At 36.0% G+C, this 17396-nt stretch overlaps 1 protein-coding gene across 6 annotated transcripts in view; it reads left to right on the top strand.

Moving 5' to 3' along the window:
- BAZ2B (bromodomain adjacent to zinc finger domain 2B) overlaps positions 1 to 17396 on the top strand; it is a 110876-nt gene that overhangs the window by 21607 nt on the left and 71873 nt on the right. For 3 of the 6 annotated variants that reach the window (XM_058027645.1, XM_058027642.1, XM_058027640.1), the window contains exon 1: positions 6988 to 7071. The exons of 1 other annotated variant lie outside the window; for it this stretch is intronic. In XM_058027645.1, the coding sequence (XP_057883628.1) occupies positions 7011 to 7071 (61 nt within the window). In that variant the 5' untranslated portion in view covers positions 6988 to 7010. Of the gene's footprint in view, positions 1 to 6986; positions 7072 to 17396 lie in introns of those variants that run through there. 2 more of the 6 variants (XM_058027646.1, XM_058027639.1) reach the window with 1 other exon arrangement.

Below are 17396 nucleotides of genomic sequence, written 5' to 3'. Positions count from 1 at the left end.
ATCAGTTTTTGAAATCATAAGGGATAATTTGGCTTTGGCAGTTTCAACATTTTCTGATATTTTTTTTTGGTTGATCTTTTGCTCTAAATTCATTTTTTTGAATGATTGGTTCTCCAACATTAGTTCACCAGAGGAGATGAGTCTTAAAAAAACCTGTTAAAGTATGTGTGTGTGGTTTTTTATATCAAGGTACTTTTCTAATACTGTGTTTGGGCCCATGACTTCTCTCTTTCTTTTGACTATTCAGTGGAAGGGGTTTTCAAGAAATATATTGTCATGTACTAGTCTTCGGTAGGTATTGATGACTTTTCTGCTTTTAAAACGACCAAAACTACTAAAAATGGCATGTCTTGTCTTACACAGAGAAACTTGCTTCAGTTTTTTTTCAAATGTTCAGGTAAGTTCAAGAGAATAAGGGCCCCCCATTTTATCAAATGTACTTTCTATAGGGTTTTTGGCAACTACTGGTTCCAAATATTAATAGAAGTATGAAACTGATTGATAATACTCCCTAATCTCACTTTCTCAGTCTTTTATAAATGCTACAACTTCAATAGCTTTCCCATCACAGTAAGCTTTCAGAGCAGACAAGTTCTGAATTAATGAATGAAAGCCAGGAGGAGTGTAACCTCATAGCAGTGGTCTTTCAGTCTTTGTTTGCAATGTAATTAAGAAGGGCACTAAGTTTTTAGAAGACAGGCATATCTTTAGTAGTATGTTTGCTTTGGAGAAATAAGCAAATTACCATCAAGATAGAAAATGTCTTCCCTCACAGCTTTATGAAAACGTTTTATTTTGCTGCATTCTGCGGTGCTTTCAGATACAAGTTTGGATTTAAATGAGAAGATGCCATTCCCAGAATGTAAACCAGTTATTCTAATCTTGCTTAAAAACCCACCTTGCAAAGTGATAAGAGTAACAAAGGTGGGAATTCACCTCATCCTGACTTCCCACTGAAGTCACACCTTAATTAGCTTCATATATGTGCTAATATTAAGCACAGGAAGCTTCCTTTGTCTTTACTTTTACACAGTAAGGAAATAAAGCAGGGAAGCCTGATTAGGTGACATTAATGTTGCATAGTCAATATTGAAATTCGAAAACAATAAAATCACTCTCGTCCATTGTAAGTGTCCCATTCTCCGTTGACCACTCTCAGGTTTCTGTTGCTGTTGTGGTTTTAGGTTTGTTTGTTTGTTTTTGTTTTTTGTTTTAAATACTCAACTTCCACCTCTCTCCATTGTTACTGAGTATGGAATGTTGGCTGTTTCTGGCCTTTTATTCTTAATTTGCTTTAGGATTTTGTTTGTGTCTGAGGATATTTTGTTTTACACTTTCTAATAATTGGTTCTAAAAACAAATCAAAAAAAGAAACCACAAACAAATGCTTGTAGGGCCTTAATAGAATAACTGGAAGTACTGAAAGGAAGAAGAAACTAGTGTCAAGGACTTCCAGTATTTGACAGTTAAATGGTTAATCCTGAGCTTGTCATGTTTGTGTGTGTACAGTTATGTTAAGAAAGAGAATATTTAATCTGAAACAATATTCTTTGGTCCATTAGCTTATTTTTTACTGTATGGAGAAGTTAATGTTGTATAATTTCTTTCAGTTCATGCCAAATCATATCTTTGCTATTGAGTTTTACCTTGGTTTTCCGTTTAGGGCATCTGTTTATTCTGTACATTGGACACTGGGGCCAAAGCCAGTCTGTGTGCTTTTAATCAGGGAGCCATAGTAGATCCTGTTTTTAAAACTATTTCATGACTTGATTCAAGGCTGAAGAAGCCGTGGCTGTGCAGTATCCCTGCCTGCCGGGTGCTTGAGTAGCTGGTTATCCTTCTTGGCAAGTGGCAAGCAGGAACCTGAAGAACTTTTTTTCGCTGCCTTCTGCTGAACCTCTAACCTTTGTCCCTAAGTTCAGGTCTTGCGGGACTATTCAGTGCCTTCAGGACTGATTCCAAACCCCTAATTCAGCAGTGCCGCAGAAATGTATGTAGTCAGAAGTAGAATATACTTGCAGAATATTAGCTGAGAGCAAGTACTTGAGCTTTGAGCTTCAGTTAATGCAGGAAGTGCCATGTTTCCAACTTAAGAAAGGAAATACACCTGTGTTTTCTACATTTGGGAAGACAATTCAGGGCTCTAGTCAGCCAGCAGGATGATTGAGAATGTAGCAAAATGCATACTTTTTTAAGCTTCCCCTCTCTCAAGTGTCAAGTTGTGCTCCAGTTGTTTAAATTGTATAATTACTGTGTGGTATCTTCTATCTTCTCCCTTGTTTTGGTTCCAGTAGGTTGGGATTTTTTGGTGATGTCAAAGTATGACAGTAAACTAGAGAAGGTGAATATCAATGTTCAGATTTCCCCTTGGGAGAATAAACATGATACCTTTCCTTTATGGGTTCTTGATGTTGCCACTGACTGTTGTGAGGAGTGTTTTGTTCTTGGCTGTCCTTTGTCAAGGGAGAAAAATAGCTATTGCTTTTCTGGCAGGCATGGGTGTTTAGGTTGACATTGGTGGTCAGAAGAAACAAAAAAAAGCAGTTGGAGTTAATGCCCACACATTTCCAGGTTGTAATTTAAGATTACATTAAAAAAAAGTATGGCTGCAGTTGATGCAACTGCCTACCTAGCTTTAAATTAGCTAGCTTGCCTAACTCTTAAAGAAGTTCTTACTCATGTAGATGACTGAAGTTTTGTTTGTGTTAGCTTATTTGTGTGCTTTCCTGTCTGTGCCACTGTGAGATATGTGAGAGCTTTATGCTCCCAGCAGTGTGATGCCGTAGAAAAGGATCTAGAGTAAAAATACCTGTTTTTCTATGCATTTGTTTTCTAAAAAGCATTCTGTCTAAAAGCTCTAATCAAGGCAAACCCAGAGAAAAATCCTGAAATGCCATTTTACTCTAGCATTTTGATACGTCGGCAAATTATGCCGCTTTGCTTAGTTAAAATTGTCTCAGTGTAGCTGCAGAGAGCGCCTCCAAGCTTTGTAAAGCAAGTCCACATTTTATTTTACAGAAGATATTTTTAAAGTACCAAGCTGTAAAATTTCACTCAATCTTTACATGTCTTCAGTGAAAAAAAAATCAGAAAATCCCAACAGTATTGGATTTCTACTACTATAGCAATAACATTGTTCTGAAATGGAAATGTTGCATCTGTTTTGCTGTTTTCGGTGTCCTATGCACTGTGTGTGAGCTAGGTGTTCAGAAAAACTTGATCTGCCCAGGAAGAAAAAAAGTCTGGGAAGTAAACAATCCAAACAAGTGCTGAAAATTATTTTGAGTTTAAAATTTTCAGTGCAGTATGTGTGGTTGTGTACTGACACACAGATGCTTCTGAATTCTCATAGCATGAGAAGAATTCGAAATCTGCATGCTAGAAGGCATCACTAATGGAATGAAACTCTGGTTCCATTATTGAAAATAACATTTTCCATTATTTTTTGGGAATTACTTTGCATTTTGACAGATTCCTTTGGCTTACTGTGTTTATCAAAGGGGTGCCTGTTGTACTGTATCATTCACAATTTAGTTATAGTAAAATGGGTATGTGTATTTAAGCAGATGATTGCAAAAACAAAAAGTGTTACTATGTAAATTTATCTTCAACTGTTCCTCTTGTAATGGCTTCATATCTGGCACACAGTGCTTTCAGTGTGCTGGAAATGCCTCATGTACTTTTTAAAAATAAATTTTAGTGTTCTGTTTGATGTGTCTTTGTCCTTGCAGAAGTTGCTTGATGACTCAGTTGATCATGAGTTGTTTTCTGTTTTCAGGTGGCTGAACAGCAATGTCACACAACTGACCACGTTGGTCATAGTAAGTAAGCTGTAGCAGTAAGCATTCTGATAGTTCTCTGAGAAGCAAAACTCATACAGGGAAAAGGAAAATATTATTTACTGAATGGTCTAATGCTAAATTCTTCATCCGGGTCATGATTTCAGCCCGACTTTAAGTACAGCCTCAGCTAAAACTTATGGATCAGTCTAAGTAAAACTTAGTCTGTGGGTGCAATTATTTGTGTGACTTCAGGTTTAGCTGTTGAGAAGGTCTTTAACAATTAACATAATACTGTTATCATTCTTTCTGGATTACTTTGTATGTAGGCTTGAAATATAAATTTGATAGCATATAATTTTAGTGTATACCTTTAATGAGTTTGGTGTCTCTTGTACAGTTTACAGAGTACTTAAAACTAATAGAGAGTTTGTGCTGCGAGGTGAATTCCAAAATCAGTTTTAGCAACTTTGAAAGGCATTTTGCACAGTCAGAGAATATGTGATACTTTGCTAGATGATAAACATGAGTTTTCTTGTATTACTAGACTGGGCGATAACAGTGGAGTTTTATGTCTTAACAGCGACCTTCTGGACCTCATCCCAGATGTAACTTTGCAGTTATAGAGGTGAAATGTGCACTGACAGTAGAGAAGAAAAGCCTAAAACAATAATTTATGCATGCTGGTTAAAATAATTTGTAAGATTAAATTTAAAAGGCTCAGGTTTCAGAAGTGCTTTCTGTTCAGTGTGGAAGAAGCTGTGGCCGCTACTACATGTGTCTTAATATAATGTTTGTGGGGATGGCAAGGGCACCGCCTGCTAAATTCAAAGAACGAATTGGTTAATACGAAGAGAGCAGATCTAAACTGGAGGGATCTGGACTGAAATGAAATAGAGTACAAAAGAGCAGTTTTCTAGTGAACACATTGCTTGGCAGGCAGTAATAGGCAAGCAAGTAAGGGTGGAGGTATGATAGCCTGTGCTATTTCAAAATCATGAGCAGCATCCTGAACCATTAAAAAAAATCAAAAAGTAGAACTAAGAAACTCATTAAATAATTTGCAATAACAGAAATAGGAAGGGTTTATCTGTATTTAATGTTTTGTGCAGAATCAGCTATTGTGAAACTTCCTCTAATGTGGTGATGTACTGCCAGCTTCTGTAACCTTAGCTGGTTTTAGTGAAAAAGCCTTCATTTAACAAAAGCTTAACCCTGTTGTTTTTTTGTTAATGTGGTAATGTTTTTTGCTGGGATGTATTAACAGTGCTACTTTCCCAGCCTCCAGTGATTGGAAGGATGTAGAAACTTCATGGATGAAGCTTCCAGTTTTGCAGAGGATAAGGGGATGGAACACATAATTGGTATTAAACGTTACCTGTATGTTTGGCTTTGAAAAGCTAAACCCGCTAGCTTTCTGACTTGAGAAATTTTGTTTTAAAAAAGGTCCTTTACCTTGGAAAGGAGATAGAATTCTGCTAAGAACACAGGTGCATTGCTTGAGTTAAAAGTTTGTCCTGACTTCTGAACCCTCAAGTGTTAGAAAGGCTCCTTCCTCCTTAATGCTCTGGGAGTTATTTCTATGAGTCCTACTTGTAGGGGCAACAAGTCCTCCTCTGTGGGGCAGTTTTTCCTGCACCTCAAGTGTGGAACGAGAACTGCTACTGGCAGCAGCTGACCACTGTTACTCTGTGGAGTCATCAGGATGAATGCTGAAGAAAAGAGTGCCTTGCTCAGGAAAATGAGAAAAATGCTTCATAAATGGTCAAGTTGACATGCATGAATTTCGTCTCTTTAAGTATGCAGTTGGAGAAGAACAGGAGGAATTTATAGAAAGATTTATGCTTTTTGGTGAGTTTTCTTGTAGGCATTACAAAACAACAGAGAAACAATAGCCAGGTGTAGATATCTTTATTTCAACAAACTTCATTTTGCTGCTGGCTGTTAGTACTAACTCAGTGTGCCAGTTTATTTTCTTTGTGTGTTTGTCCAACCATGCTTAATTATTTTCTGAGAGATGAAAAATATCAAGCCTCTGAATAATAATAAAAAAATGTATCCTTAATAAGCTAACATTTTTGTGAGTACAGTCAATTCTTTAGCTTACAGAACATACTGTCTTTGCTATGGAAGCAATAATAACCCTTGCATCCATACAAAGAAATGGCACTTCAGTGTGCCTTGGGTTGTAACAAATAGGTCGATGAAGGGAGAACTTGAAAAGATTGGGAAAAAATGGCAAGTAATAATTCCTTCTGTGTTGTCATTTGTGGTGTTGGTGGTTGGTCTGTTTGTTTGGTGAGATTTCTTTTTCTTTTCATGTTACAGTGATGCCGTTTTAGATAGTTCTTGTGGATGCTAATTTCTTCTCCCCAAATACAAATTTTTTTAAATTCCTAATTTTGTCTCCTTTTATTTGTACAAAAGGCAGCAGTGGTGAATTCTAACAGTCCCAATTTATTTGGAGAAACAGCTAATTTAGAATGTTCACAAAATACTTGAAAGTTTTGCAGATAATACTTTCAAAAAAATTTTATATGGTTGTAACTAAACAAGGTATTAATGGCTATAATTTAAAGAAAGAGTTCACAGTAAAAGATCAGCTCAGCAGAAGGCTGAGCAAAATTTTCTGGACTAAAGTTAGGAAATTAAGAAGAGAGGCCTCTTTGACAAAAATTGTCATGACAAGGTAAATGTCATGTTTTTGAGAGATGTTGCCATTACAGGAATACTGGTGTTGGGGTTAGTATGGTGATGAGCAGAAGCATCTTCATAGGGGAGATCTACACTTAGGGATTTTCCCCCCATTTTTTTAGAGGGGAGGGCAGAGGGGGGGAAAAAAAGAGCAAAGAAAAGCAACATGTTAGAAAATTCAGAAATCAAGTGTCCTACAGAAAGTTTAAGTAGGGATTTAACAGGTTTTGAAAACGACCCATTTTCTTTTCAGTAGCAAAGTATTCAGTGGCCTACTTTGAATTGGTGACTGAGTGTGAAAGCAAACATCAACAAAAAATGAGTGTGAGTCTGACCCATGAAAGATTTCATGTATTTCAGTTTAAAATAAGGAAGCAATTTGCCAAGAAAAACTCTTACTTGAAATTTAAATGTAGATAAATAATAGCCTGTTTGTAGCTAAATAAAAGAAGACTTGCAGAAACAAGCAAGTTAGGCAAACAGTTTTTATTTTATTTTATTTTTATAATACCATCTGTTTTATCACTTGCAGCTTCTATGTCTCAGAATAAAAGAAAATTAACAAAAACCCGGATTACTGAACCAGAAGTGAAATTTGGTAAGTCTGGGCAGCTAATGAGAAACTGTTGATAACAAGTTGGAACACACTTTACAGAGAAGTAGGGAGGAAAAAAGAAGAAAAAATTGGTCATTTCAGGTTAATAGGAGTAGTTCTATAGTTTTATGGCAGTTTGAATTGGTATCAGTAGCTCCCTCTCCACAACTGTTCCCCTTCTCATCAAAAGTTAACTTAAGCATTTACATATATAGCTATATTTGCCTTTTTACATCATGTAATTACTCAAAAAGATGCAGAGAATTTCTGGAAATGTCCATTTGGTTGTGGAAAAAGTGCCTCGGTTTTTATATTCCCCCAAAACAATTCTGGTGCCTACAGTACAAGGAAAATGTGAAGCTGCTAAAGTAGGTCTAGAGGAGGCCACAACAGTGATCTGAGGGCTGGAGCCCCTGTGCTCAGGAGCCAGGCTGGCAGAGCTGGGAATGTTCCCTGGAGCAGGGAAGGCTCCAGGCAGAGCTCAGAGCCCCTGGCAGGGCCTGAAGGGGCTCCAGGAGAGCTGAGAGGGACTGGGGACAAGGGCTGGAGGGACAGGAGCCAGGGAATGGCTCCCAGTGCCAGAGGGCAGGGATGGATGGGACACTGGGAACTGGGAATTCCTGCCTGGGCTGGGGTTGCCAGAGCAGCTGTGGCTGCCCCTGGATCCCTGGCAGTGCCCAAGGCCAGGCTGGAGCAGCTGGGACAGTGTGGGGTGTCCCTGCCATGGCAGGGTGAGACTGGATGGGCTTTATGGTCCCTTCTAAACAGAATCAGTCTGAGACTAGAAGAGGAGGCTGTTCATGGTTTGTGATAAGAATGTTTGAAAAGTTGCACTTTGGGGTTTTTTTAACTGTGTAGCTGGATATACACTTAGCAAGCGCCAAAAAAATTTAAAAGCTTCCAAAACATGCCCCGCAGAACATGAGAATTTGCTTTCTTCATACACGTGTAACAGCTGGAGATCTAATTACATCTTCACTTTAGTATACTAACAATTAACATTGACGAAGAAACTAAAGATAATATGATTGTAACAGTTTCATGTGCTTGCAGTAATTATATTGAGCGTAAATGAAATGCAGGACAATTGTACCTTTTTTCTACTTGTTTTTATGTTATTATTTTTAGAAAATCATCTTATAAAAATTGGAAATAGTTTATTGCTGTATGTTGTCTGCAAATGTGGTTAGTGTGTATATACAAGTGTGTACTTGTATATCCTTCTATGTATTTAGATGCCTTTATTAGGTAAAACACCATGCTAGATCAAACAACTAAAATTACAAAAGTAAAACTACGAAAGGACTGAAAGTTTCAAGGAAAGAGTTAACGAACTGCGTATTTATCTGTGGAACAGATATTATTATAATTTTATTTTAAAGTAATAGTCTACATTTGATGTGTTGTAAGTTGTAATAGGAAGGCAATTAAAAAATCAAAACAAAGCATATAGCCCTTTTACTGACCGTTTCTGTAAGACTTACTCCCAACTTTGTAAATGCTTCTGCTACAAACCAGATTTAATAATGGTTATATGCTGAGGGGCAGATTCTAAATTAGTATTGTAAATCCACTGTTAGGAGGAATAAATGGTTTGTTAAACTTTACTGTACAGATGACAACTGGAGGAGCTCAGATGTAAATTCAGTTTTTGGTAGTATCACCGTGTTGTTTAGACAGCTGATTTATCTTTGCAATAGCAACATTCTGTTTGCACAAGAAAGTGTTTTTGTTGTTCACAGTTCCTTCAAGTTTAAAAGTTCAGAAATCTTTCCAAGTACATATGATTAGATTGGAGTTCGCACTTTGTTTGCTTTGGCTTTCTTACAGAAGGAAATGTTGTTAGCCTTTAAAAATAAAGCTTTGTCCACTTATGGGAAATGAGAAATATTTTTTCTTACTGAATTTCAGTCTTATTATACAGTAGCTCTGAAATTTAGATGTTCAGGTTAAGAAGACATTTCTAGTTGACTGTTGAAAAGATATTTTTCCATATGTAAATTGTTGGCACCTTCTTTCAGTCTAATCTTCAGGAGTTTTCTGACTGATAACTCATCTTGAGTATTGTGTTCCTGTTTCAACTAGAAAGCTTGTTTTAGTAGGACTCGACTAATTCACACAAGGAAAACTCCAAAAAGCCTGGTCTTTGTAAGGGCTGTGAGTTCAAGGAGGGAGGCGTATTGCATGTGGGGTTTTTTTGCTATTTACCCAGACTACCATTGATAATTTTACATTTGATTCTTCAAAAGTTGAGATTGTAAAATAGGTACTTTACAGGTGTTATGAAGTAAATTTTTCATAAAGATGCTTGTAAACTTCATCTAGTGTTCGTATATTTTGCTCCTGTATACTTAGCATCTTGAGGGTTTGTATGGCAGTATTTGAAGTTCTGGATATCATATGTGATTACATACGTATTTGTAATACAAAATTATTTATTCTGTGGTCCAGTTTCTCTGTGAAATCAAGCTGCAACTTTGCTCGTTTTAAAATCAGTCTAGAGTACTGACATTCATCTGCATTTTGAGACTCCAGAAGTTGCTATCTATGAGTGCCTGCATTAAAGTCATGTTGTAATGAGCCTGATGGAATATGAATTCTTGTACTTGACAGAGAGCGTACGTGTGCATGTATGTGTGTGTATATATATGTTAATGCTTAACAATATATATATGTGTGCCTGATTCATTTTATTGATCCAGGTATAATCTGTTTTGTATGAGGACCTAATTCATTAGGTATTCTTTTAGTAAGTCAAGATTCTCTTTCCTCTTCTGACCTATCTCTAATCTGGATTTTTTAAAAAAAATCAGATTGTGTATGCATCAAGAGCTGAAAGTAGTTTTGCTAGTTTCAGTGAGGCTGTGATAGTTTATTCTAGTAGTAGGTATCTTGCCAGGCGTGTTTTGTTTATAAGGGAAAGAATAAAGTAAATTGTGATGGCGTGCATGTACATTATGTAAATACAGATGTTTTCTAATGAATTTTTACATGTTTTGTCAATAGTCAAAGGTTTTCTTTTTAGATTTTTCAAAGGTAATTTCTTTAGGGCAAACACAACAGGGAAAAGGATGTATACAATTTAGTTTTCATGTTCTTGCACAATTCAGAGGAAGTAAAGAAATTATGTATTAGAGTACACCTTAAATGCATATCAATTGAATAAAGCATGGGCTTAGAGATAGCTGAGGGTTATATGTATTATCTGCTTTAGATGTTTTACAGAGGTGATGTCAAGGTGAAAGCATACTTGCGGAATGGTTGGAAATCATTGATATTCTGACTCTGAGGCTGTAAATGGCTCTGTGGCAGATGGAGGCTTTGTCAAGGAAGAAAAATGGCAGCTCTGCAACATCATAGACACTTTTGCTTAGCAGCTCAGCACATAGCCCATGACCTTCCAATGTTCAGGAGTTCCTCCTGTGCTTTAATAAATTGTCCTCTAGTTTTACTCCCGAAAAGTAGATAAATGGTAGTCATTGGAATTCAGTACAATTTGTAGTATTTCATTGTAAAAGAAGTATGTCTGCTTTATTGCTAGGTATTTAAAAGTAAGCTTTGAAGCATGCTTACAATTTCTGCATTGAAGTGCTAGTAGTAGCATTTAACTAAGCACTGTGTACTGCTGAAAGTGTAGGTGTTAGTGTGCATGCATATGAGTACGAGTAAAGCAAACACAAAACCTGTATATGCAAACTGGGTATGTATATGTGTGTATTCTGTATGTCGGCGTGTATATATTTATGAATATTCTCTGGAATATTTGAAACACTATAAAATGGACAGTGTTAAATTTTGGAATATGCTTTTACTCTGAGTATCTATATCTGTGATTTATTGCAGCAATATATAGAATTTTAGACTATATACTGAAGTAGCTTCCTATTTGGAGTTCGGAGAGAATAAATACAAATAAATAAATTTCTGGATTAAGGCCTTTTCTTATTGATAAAAATTCAAGTATGTTTTAGCATGCACTTGGCATTATCTTATTCTGTGTGATGTTGATACAGTTTCATTTATATTCTTGTCAATACTTTTAAAATAAGGGTTCACTTTCATTAGTAGAATAACTGGTTTCTGTGTTCTCATGCCTGTGAAATTTATGCCAAGTTGTGAAATTTGTGTGAGTTGTGAAGTTTTATGTTGTGTGCCTAAGGTATATGCATGATTGCCTAGTGTCAACAGCGATGTACCAGAATCACATATTTCACATGTACAGTAAATTTGCACATCTTGTCATTCTCATTTGAATTAAGACTGTATCATTTAGCAGTTTTCTATATTCTTAGCTTTCATATCCACTAGATTGATCACTAATAAAGCCTGTGATGTCAGTTGCTGTAATATGTGGCTTCAAGAGCCTCTAAGATCTTGTAGAAGATGCTCAATTGGACTGTTGATCTATATGACGTGGCAGTAAGTCATTGTTAAAAGTGCAAGCTTTTCTCAGCTATCATCTGCCAGCCATACTCTTTAGCCTACTTTACAATTGTTAGTTTCAGAAAGCAATCACAGGAGAAAACGACCCATCACTTTCAGGGCTCAGGGTTGTTGCATTAGAACTTCTTTATTTCAGAGCCTAGAGGTCATATAGTCCTTGTGTTTAAATTAATCATGCCTCCTGTGTCTCTTCAGCTTCAGTCGTTTTGAGATCTAATGTGGATGGCTTCATTGCAGAAGGATAAATGCTTCATAATTGAGAGAAGTGTTTTTGATAGTGTATGATAGTCTTCATACATCTTTTTATTGGGACGTGGTAATGTGTGAATGAGAGTAGGACCTCTTCATATGACATACGACAGGATGTTTGTATCCGGTAGCCACATATCTTTAAAACTGAGGAAAATGGAAGAAAAAATAAGGCCATGTGTTTCATGCCTTCAGCTTTCAAAGGCTCTTAATGACATTGGTGCTTGTTAACTTAGCAGTGGAGCTCATACAAAGACAGTTTATGGAAATTTTTGTGCTTTCAGTTACTTACCTAGTTCATTATGTCCAATATGTTGGTAGTATTCCTGGGCTGTATAGAGACCATTTGATACAACTTGCTCCAGGGTTGCTTGAGTCCATATTCTGACATGTAATTATTTTTGTCCTCTATTTTTTCAGTGGTGTTTTATGCCACTTTAAAAAGTGGCATAAAAGAAGTTTCTTTTGGACTTTTTTTGATGTTGGGATGGCTGCTGTAACTATAGAATGCCTGAATGGCTTCCTTACATCCCCCAGATAAAATAAATTACAAATTGCTTCCATTTATTCCATGATAGTTGTGAGCAATTTTTGTATACTAGAGTAAGTAATTATTTGCCCTTTCCTTTTCATGGAGTTACGGTTTTGTAGTGTTAATTAAAAAAAAAAAAGAGAAGAACACTCATACCCACCCAAGCAAGCACCATGTAATGTGTAACCCCCCTCTCTCACCCGCTGCTGCAAAAAAAAGCCAACCCTACCAAACAGGTCTACAAACATTTGTTCCCTATTGTTTTGTATTAGGTTTTGGTATGACTTTGGAGCTTATCAACAATAATACTCACTTGATAGTACCATATGGCCACAATGTGTTATTTGTATTAATTCAATAGAAAAAAAAAATCTGTAAAATGAGAACAGTAGAAGAAATTAGTGCGCTGTATTCTCGTTTCAATAGTTTTGGGGTGATTTCAAAACATGCGTTTAATACTTTTGGAGCTAGGGGTGCAAATAGATTGCTTTTTATCTATGAAGTATAAGACAGCCTATAACCTGCAAAACCAAAATATAATATTGGTATAATGAGAGAAAAATATCTTTTAAAATACATTTGTAATTTTTAATTTTTTATAGTCACCTCAGAGGAGTAGCATAAATAATTCCAGTCTGTATTCATCTCTTTTTCAGTAAAGTGTTTTATGTACCTGTTATATATAGAGCATACTTTAACATACTGTCACTTGCTGGATTATTTTAGTTTTTTTCATTATGGTCTTGCATGTTCAGGCAAAGAAAATACATCTGTATTCATGTAATGATGCTTAATTCTGTCCTGTTTAATCATTAGATAAATAGAGAGGCTATTTTGTAAAATGTGGTGTTCTGTTAAATTCTTGTATTAAGGGGTGTGCAACTTGAGCTATGGAAGTATAGTTTGTTCCAAGTGACAGCCAGTTTTTATTAGATGTTCCTGCAGTTTTACAGAGGAAAACTCCTTTGTTTCTATAGTACCCGTTGATTTTTCTTTCAAGGCTACATTCACAATGCTGATAGAAGCTGTGCAATTAGAATCTACATTTAATAGTAAGCAGAGAAAGAAATTTTGTAAAATAATAGGTGTTCTACATACAGTGTTGAAATATTGTGCAGTATTGCTGTACTTGAAGCACAGAAACCAAGAGGATAGAATACTTGAAAGGTCGAAAAATGAGAGAACAAATGATGCAAAAAGAAAATGACACTGAGGTCTTGGTTTAATACAAATGTATTCCAGGTTGATGGCTGATTTCATTAGCAAATCTCATTGTTATGCAATGTCTGTTCTTCTGCAGCAAAATGAATATTGTATTCTCAGAGTGTCTGTGTGTGTATGTGTACTTTGATGATAGATAAAGAATATTTTTATTATTGTTCCAAGCTTTAAAAACTTCTGAAATATAGTTTCAAAGTAATTTATTTGCAAATTTCCAATAATGTGGTAAATTAATGGTTATTTTTATGGAAAATAGCAGTTTAATTCTACTTCTATGTGCATTTCTCTACCTATGTGATCTTTTCTCCAAAATCTTGTTTGACCAAATGGCAATTAATACTTAATTTATCCCCCCAAGCACATACATGTAAAGAAAATTAAGAATATTGGTTTCTGTAATGCTTTTCAAAATGGATGATAGTAGTGTATGCAGAACATGGAAATAAACCTCATCTTGGTGTCAAATCTCATAAAACTCAAATGACTAAATTTTAATAGATTATATTGAAAAATATCAGCAAAACTTTATGGTAAGATGTATCAACTGTATCATGAAATTACACTATTTGGTACATAGGACAGCGTGTTCCTTGACATCCTGATATGGTTTCGTTTGGGGTTTTTTAGTTTGTTTTTTTCAAGTTGCTAGTTAAAACCATTTAGTAATGCTAAGAATGAAAAGGAGTATCCGAGAAAGCTTTGATACAGGAAAATGAAAATGTGCTGAAATTCAGGTTTTTTTTTTTCTGTGCTCTTTGATTATTTATTCCATGTATATATATTTTGTGGGGTTGAAATCTAGTGGCAAATGTTTGAAATGCCACTAACTGAGTGAGTGATAGTTTGGGGTTTTTTGTAGTTCTGTGATGAGTTTTAGGTAGTGAGCTTGCATGAAGAATGATTTTGGGCACTGAGGTAATGCAAAGAATAAGCTAGTTTTCTGGGTTTCTGTGTGGCTTCTTATGTGCACTGAAACAATTCTGTACTTACTAGGGTTTTGTTAGAGGTGTATATAGTAAGGGTAGAATATGGCTCTTTCTGAGTGATGTTCACTGGTAGCTACTGTGTTCATTTCAAATCTGAGATGCTGTTTCAGGATCACATTGACAGGTGCAGTGTTCATGCATTTTGTAAACAATTCAATGAGGACCAAAGGGCCTTTAAAATAAAGCCAAATTGTGAGCAATATGACCCATAAATGTGACTGGGATATGTAGGAGGTAGAACAAAGGGAGGATTGTTGCCTCTGTTCTCCTTGGGAAAGGGCACCTCTTTCCCTTGGCTTTGGTAAGGGAAATAACCACTGTTACAAGGATGCAGATTCCTTACTGTCAGCTGATGTGTTTTAATGATTGGTTGATGTAGTTTGTTTTGGTGGTGAGAAACTATTTGAAGTAAGGTAATCTGTCCCTTGTGATGCATCTTTGTTTTCAGTTTGGGGGCCAAACTTTAGACCAATCCAATGAGTACTAGTGGTACTCAGTGTAAGAGTTTAACTCAAGAGTGGGCTCTGTACAGTAGCATATGTAGGGAAAAAATGCTACTGAGTCGTGTAAATGTTGTCAGAGTCTGAATTTACAGGGATGCAAGTAGGACTTGCTCTGGTGTGCCATTGCATGAAGGTCTCTGAGGAATAAATGGTGGTTGAGACTTCTGTTTCAGGCTGAATGAGGGGAAGAAAGTTGGTTGTTGGGCCTATCCTTTGTGGACACTTCTGTCCTCCTGCCAATCTTTTGTAGTTTAGTTGGAGGTCACTTCTATTAGCTTGATAGATTTTTCTTGAATGAAAAGATTATTTAGAATCACTGTTATTCCTTAAGTAATGAATTATCCCTTTTGTGTCCTCCTTATTGGTCCATGCAGTTAGTGTCAGAGTATTCCAGCTAAAATAGCTAGAAGCAAAAGGTAGACTTAATACTGCATCTGAAACTTTTATAAATAAGCATATTGATTTAATAAACTGCAGGAAGTTTATGCTCTCCAACACCATTGATGCAGGTTGTGTTAACAGATGACACTGGATTCAGGTATTGGGCCTGTATTCATAAATGTTTGCTATTTTGAGCAAGTATTTCTGGTATGAACATGTGGATTTTGCAACAGTTTTGAAGTTGGATCAAGTTATGATACGAAATGTAGATCTCTGGCTTTGTTAGCATTCACTGCAGGTTCCATAGGGATTACATGTTCTTCTCAAGTGCTTGTAAGCAACATTTACAGCTTAACTGCTTTTATATTTCTTTATCACAGGGTAAACTGAGACCTTCCAAATCAAAATCTGTGGAATTGAGATACCTCAATGAATATAGGTAGTTGTAGATAGACTGAAATCTAGTAGATGAAGTTTTCAGGATTTTGTAATTTCTTTATGACCATAGATTTATTTCCCATGAGCAGTGTTTGAAATCTCAGTGGAGGAGCCCTTCAATATTTTACTTAATGTAATCATATGTATTATTCTGTAAAGATTTTAGTTTTTTCCATGGATATAGTTTACCTAATCATACCCATGGCTAGAGTTGTATTCAATAGTATTTATATTTAGAATTTGCTATATAGAAAGTGATACTCTTAAGAAAAGGAAATCTTTCACAAAGACAGTAACTCCACATTTTGAGGCCATGCCATTTCATGAGGGCAGGGGCTGATGAGTATTTGAGATACAGCTGGAGTAGTTGATTTATTATATCATATTAGGTCAGTTTTATAAATGTAATTTTTTTCGTGAAGCTGAGGTGTTTGACCCACCAGTGTTTTGGTAGCCTGTAAAACTTGTGTCTGAGAACAATAGCTGAATCTCTCTTGCTGACTGACATAGAGGCAGTGTGTTATAGTTCAGTGTATTTAGCTTCTCTGATGGCTACAGTGATAGAAACTAGATCTGTGCTTTTAATGTTTCACTGACTGTTACTAAGGTCTGATTGAGCCTTGGGTTTGGAAAATAAGTATGGACCTTTGCTGCTTCCAGTGGCATGTTTTTGTTTCTCTCTCCTTCATTGCTCTGTCAGTGTTAAACAGCTGTTCCACACTAAGTATTTCTCACATTATAAGCAATATGGATTGAAACAATTTTAAAAAATCATAGTTTATGAGCTATTACTTTAACACGTGGAACTGTTCTGTGTGATTCTCCTGGAGTCATGCAAGAACCAAATTATTCATAGCTGTATTTTAGCATGCAAATTTCTGATATTAGCAGATTGAGGATTCAGATCATGGTCTCCTAAATCTTGCAGTGGAAGTTTGTTTGCAGTGATACTAGTACCAAACTACCCCAATTAAATACAATATATGTTGCTTTTTAAAACAATTTCAAGAGTACTCTGAAGAGTGCTGCTGATAGTCTTTGTTTTTGCAAAGGCTTTTCTCATTTGATGTTTTGGAATTCTACTGTTCTCTTCAGAAAACCTGCACACGGTGAGACAGAACTACTTTTTTGTAAGACAGGAAACAAAAAGTCGTGTGAATGAAATGCTGAAGTTTTGGTATAGTTTAACTTAAGGCAATGAGTTAATATGCAAGTGTCTGATGAGGAAATTGTGGCTGCACTAGTTAGGTCTGTAACAATCACAGCCTGCAAAATTCGTCTTGGTGTGTTGTTTTGATTGTAAAGATCCCTCTTAATGTATCTTTGGCTGTTTGGGAGATCGTGAGTACGGAATCACTCCTTCATTGGCAGAGGCTGCATTTTCACTATCAGTGTTTGCTGATACAGATGAACCCCTTCATATTTCTTGATCTTTCCAGTAATGCTTTCTGTATTTTTTTAAGAGTTTCCTTTCTTTCTTTCATAATTGTGAAAAGTGGCTGCCAGGTATTTCTAACATTGTTATTAGAAACTTTTTTGGTGTCTTGTTTCTTGATTTGTTTTTTCAGACATGTT

This window comes from Melospiza georgiana, chromosome 7, assembly GCF_028018845.1.
Source record: "Melospiza georgiana isolate bMelGeo1 chromosome 7, bMelGeo1.pri, whole genome shotgun sequence".
NCBI lineage: Eukaryota > Metazoa > Chordata > Aves > Passeriformes > Passerellidae > Melospiza > Melospiza georgiana.
Note: the sequence above shows the minus strand (reverse complement) of the source record. Positions and strands in the feature narration are given on the sequence as shown.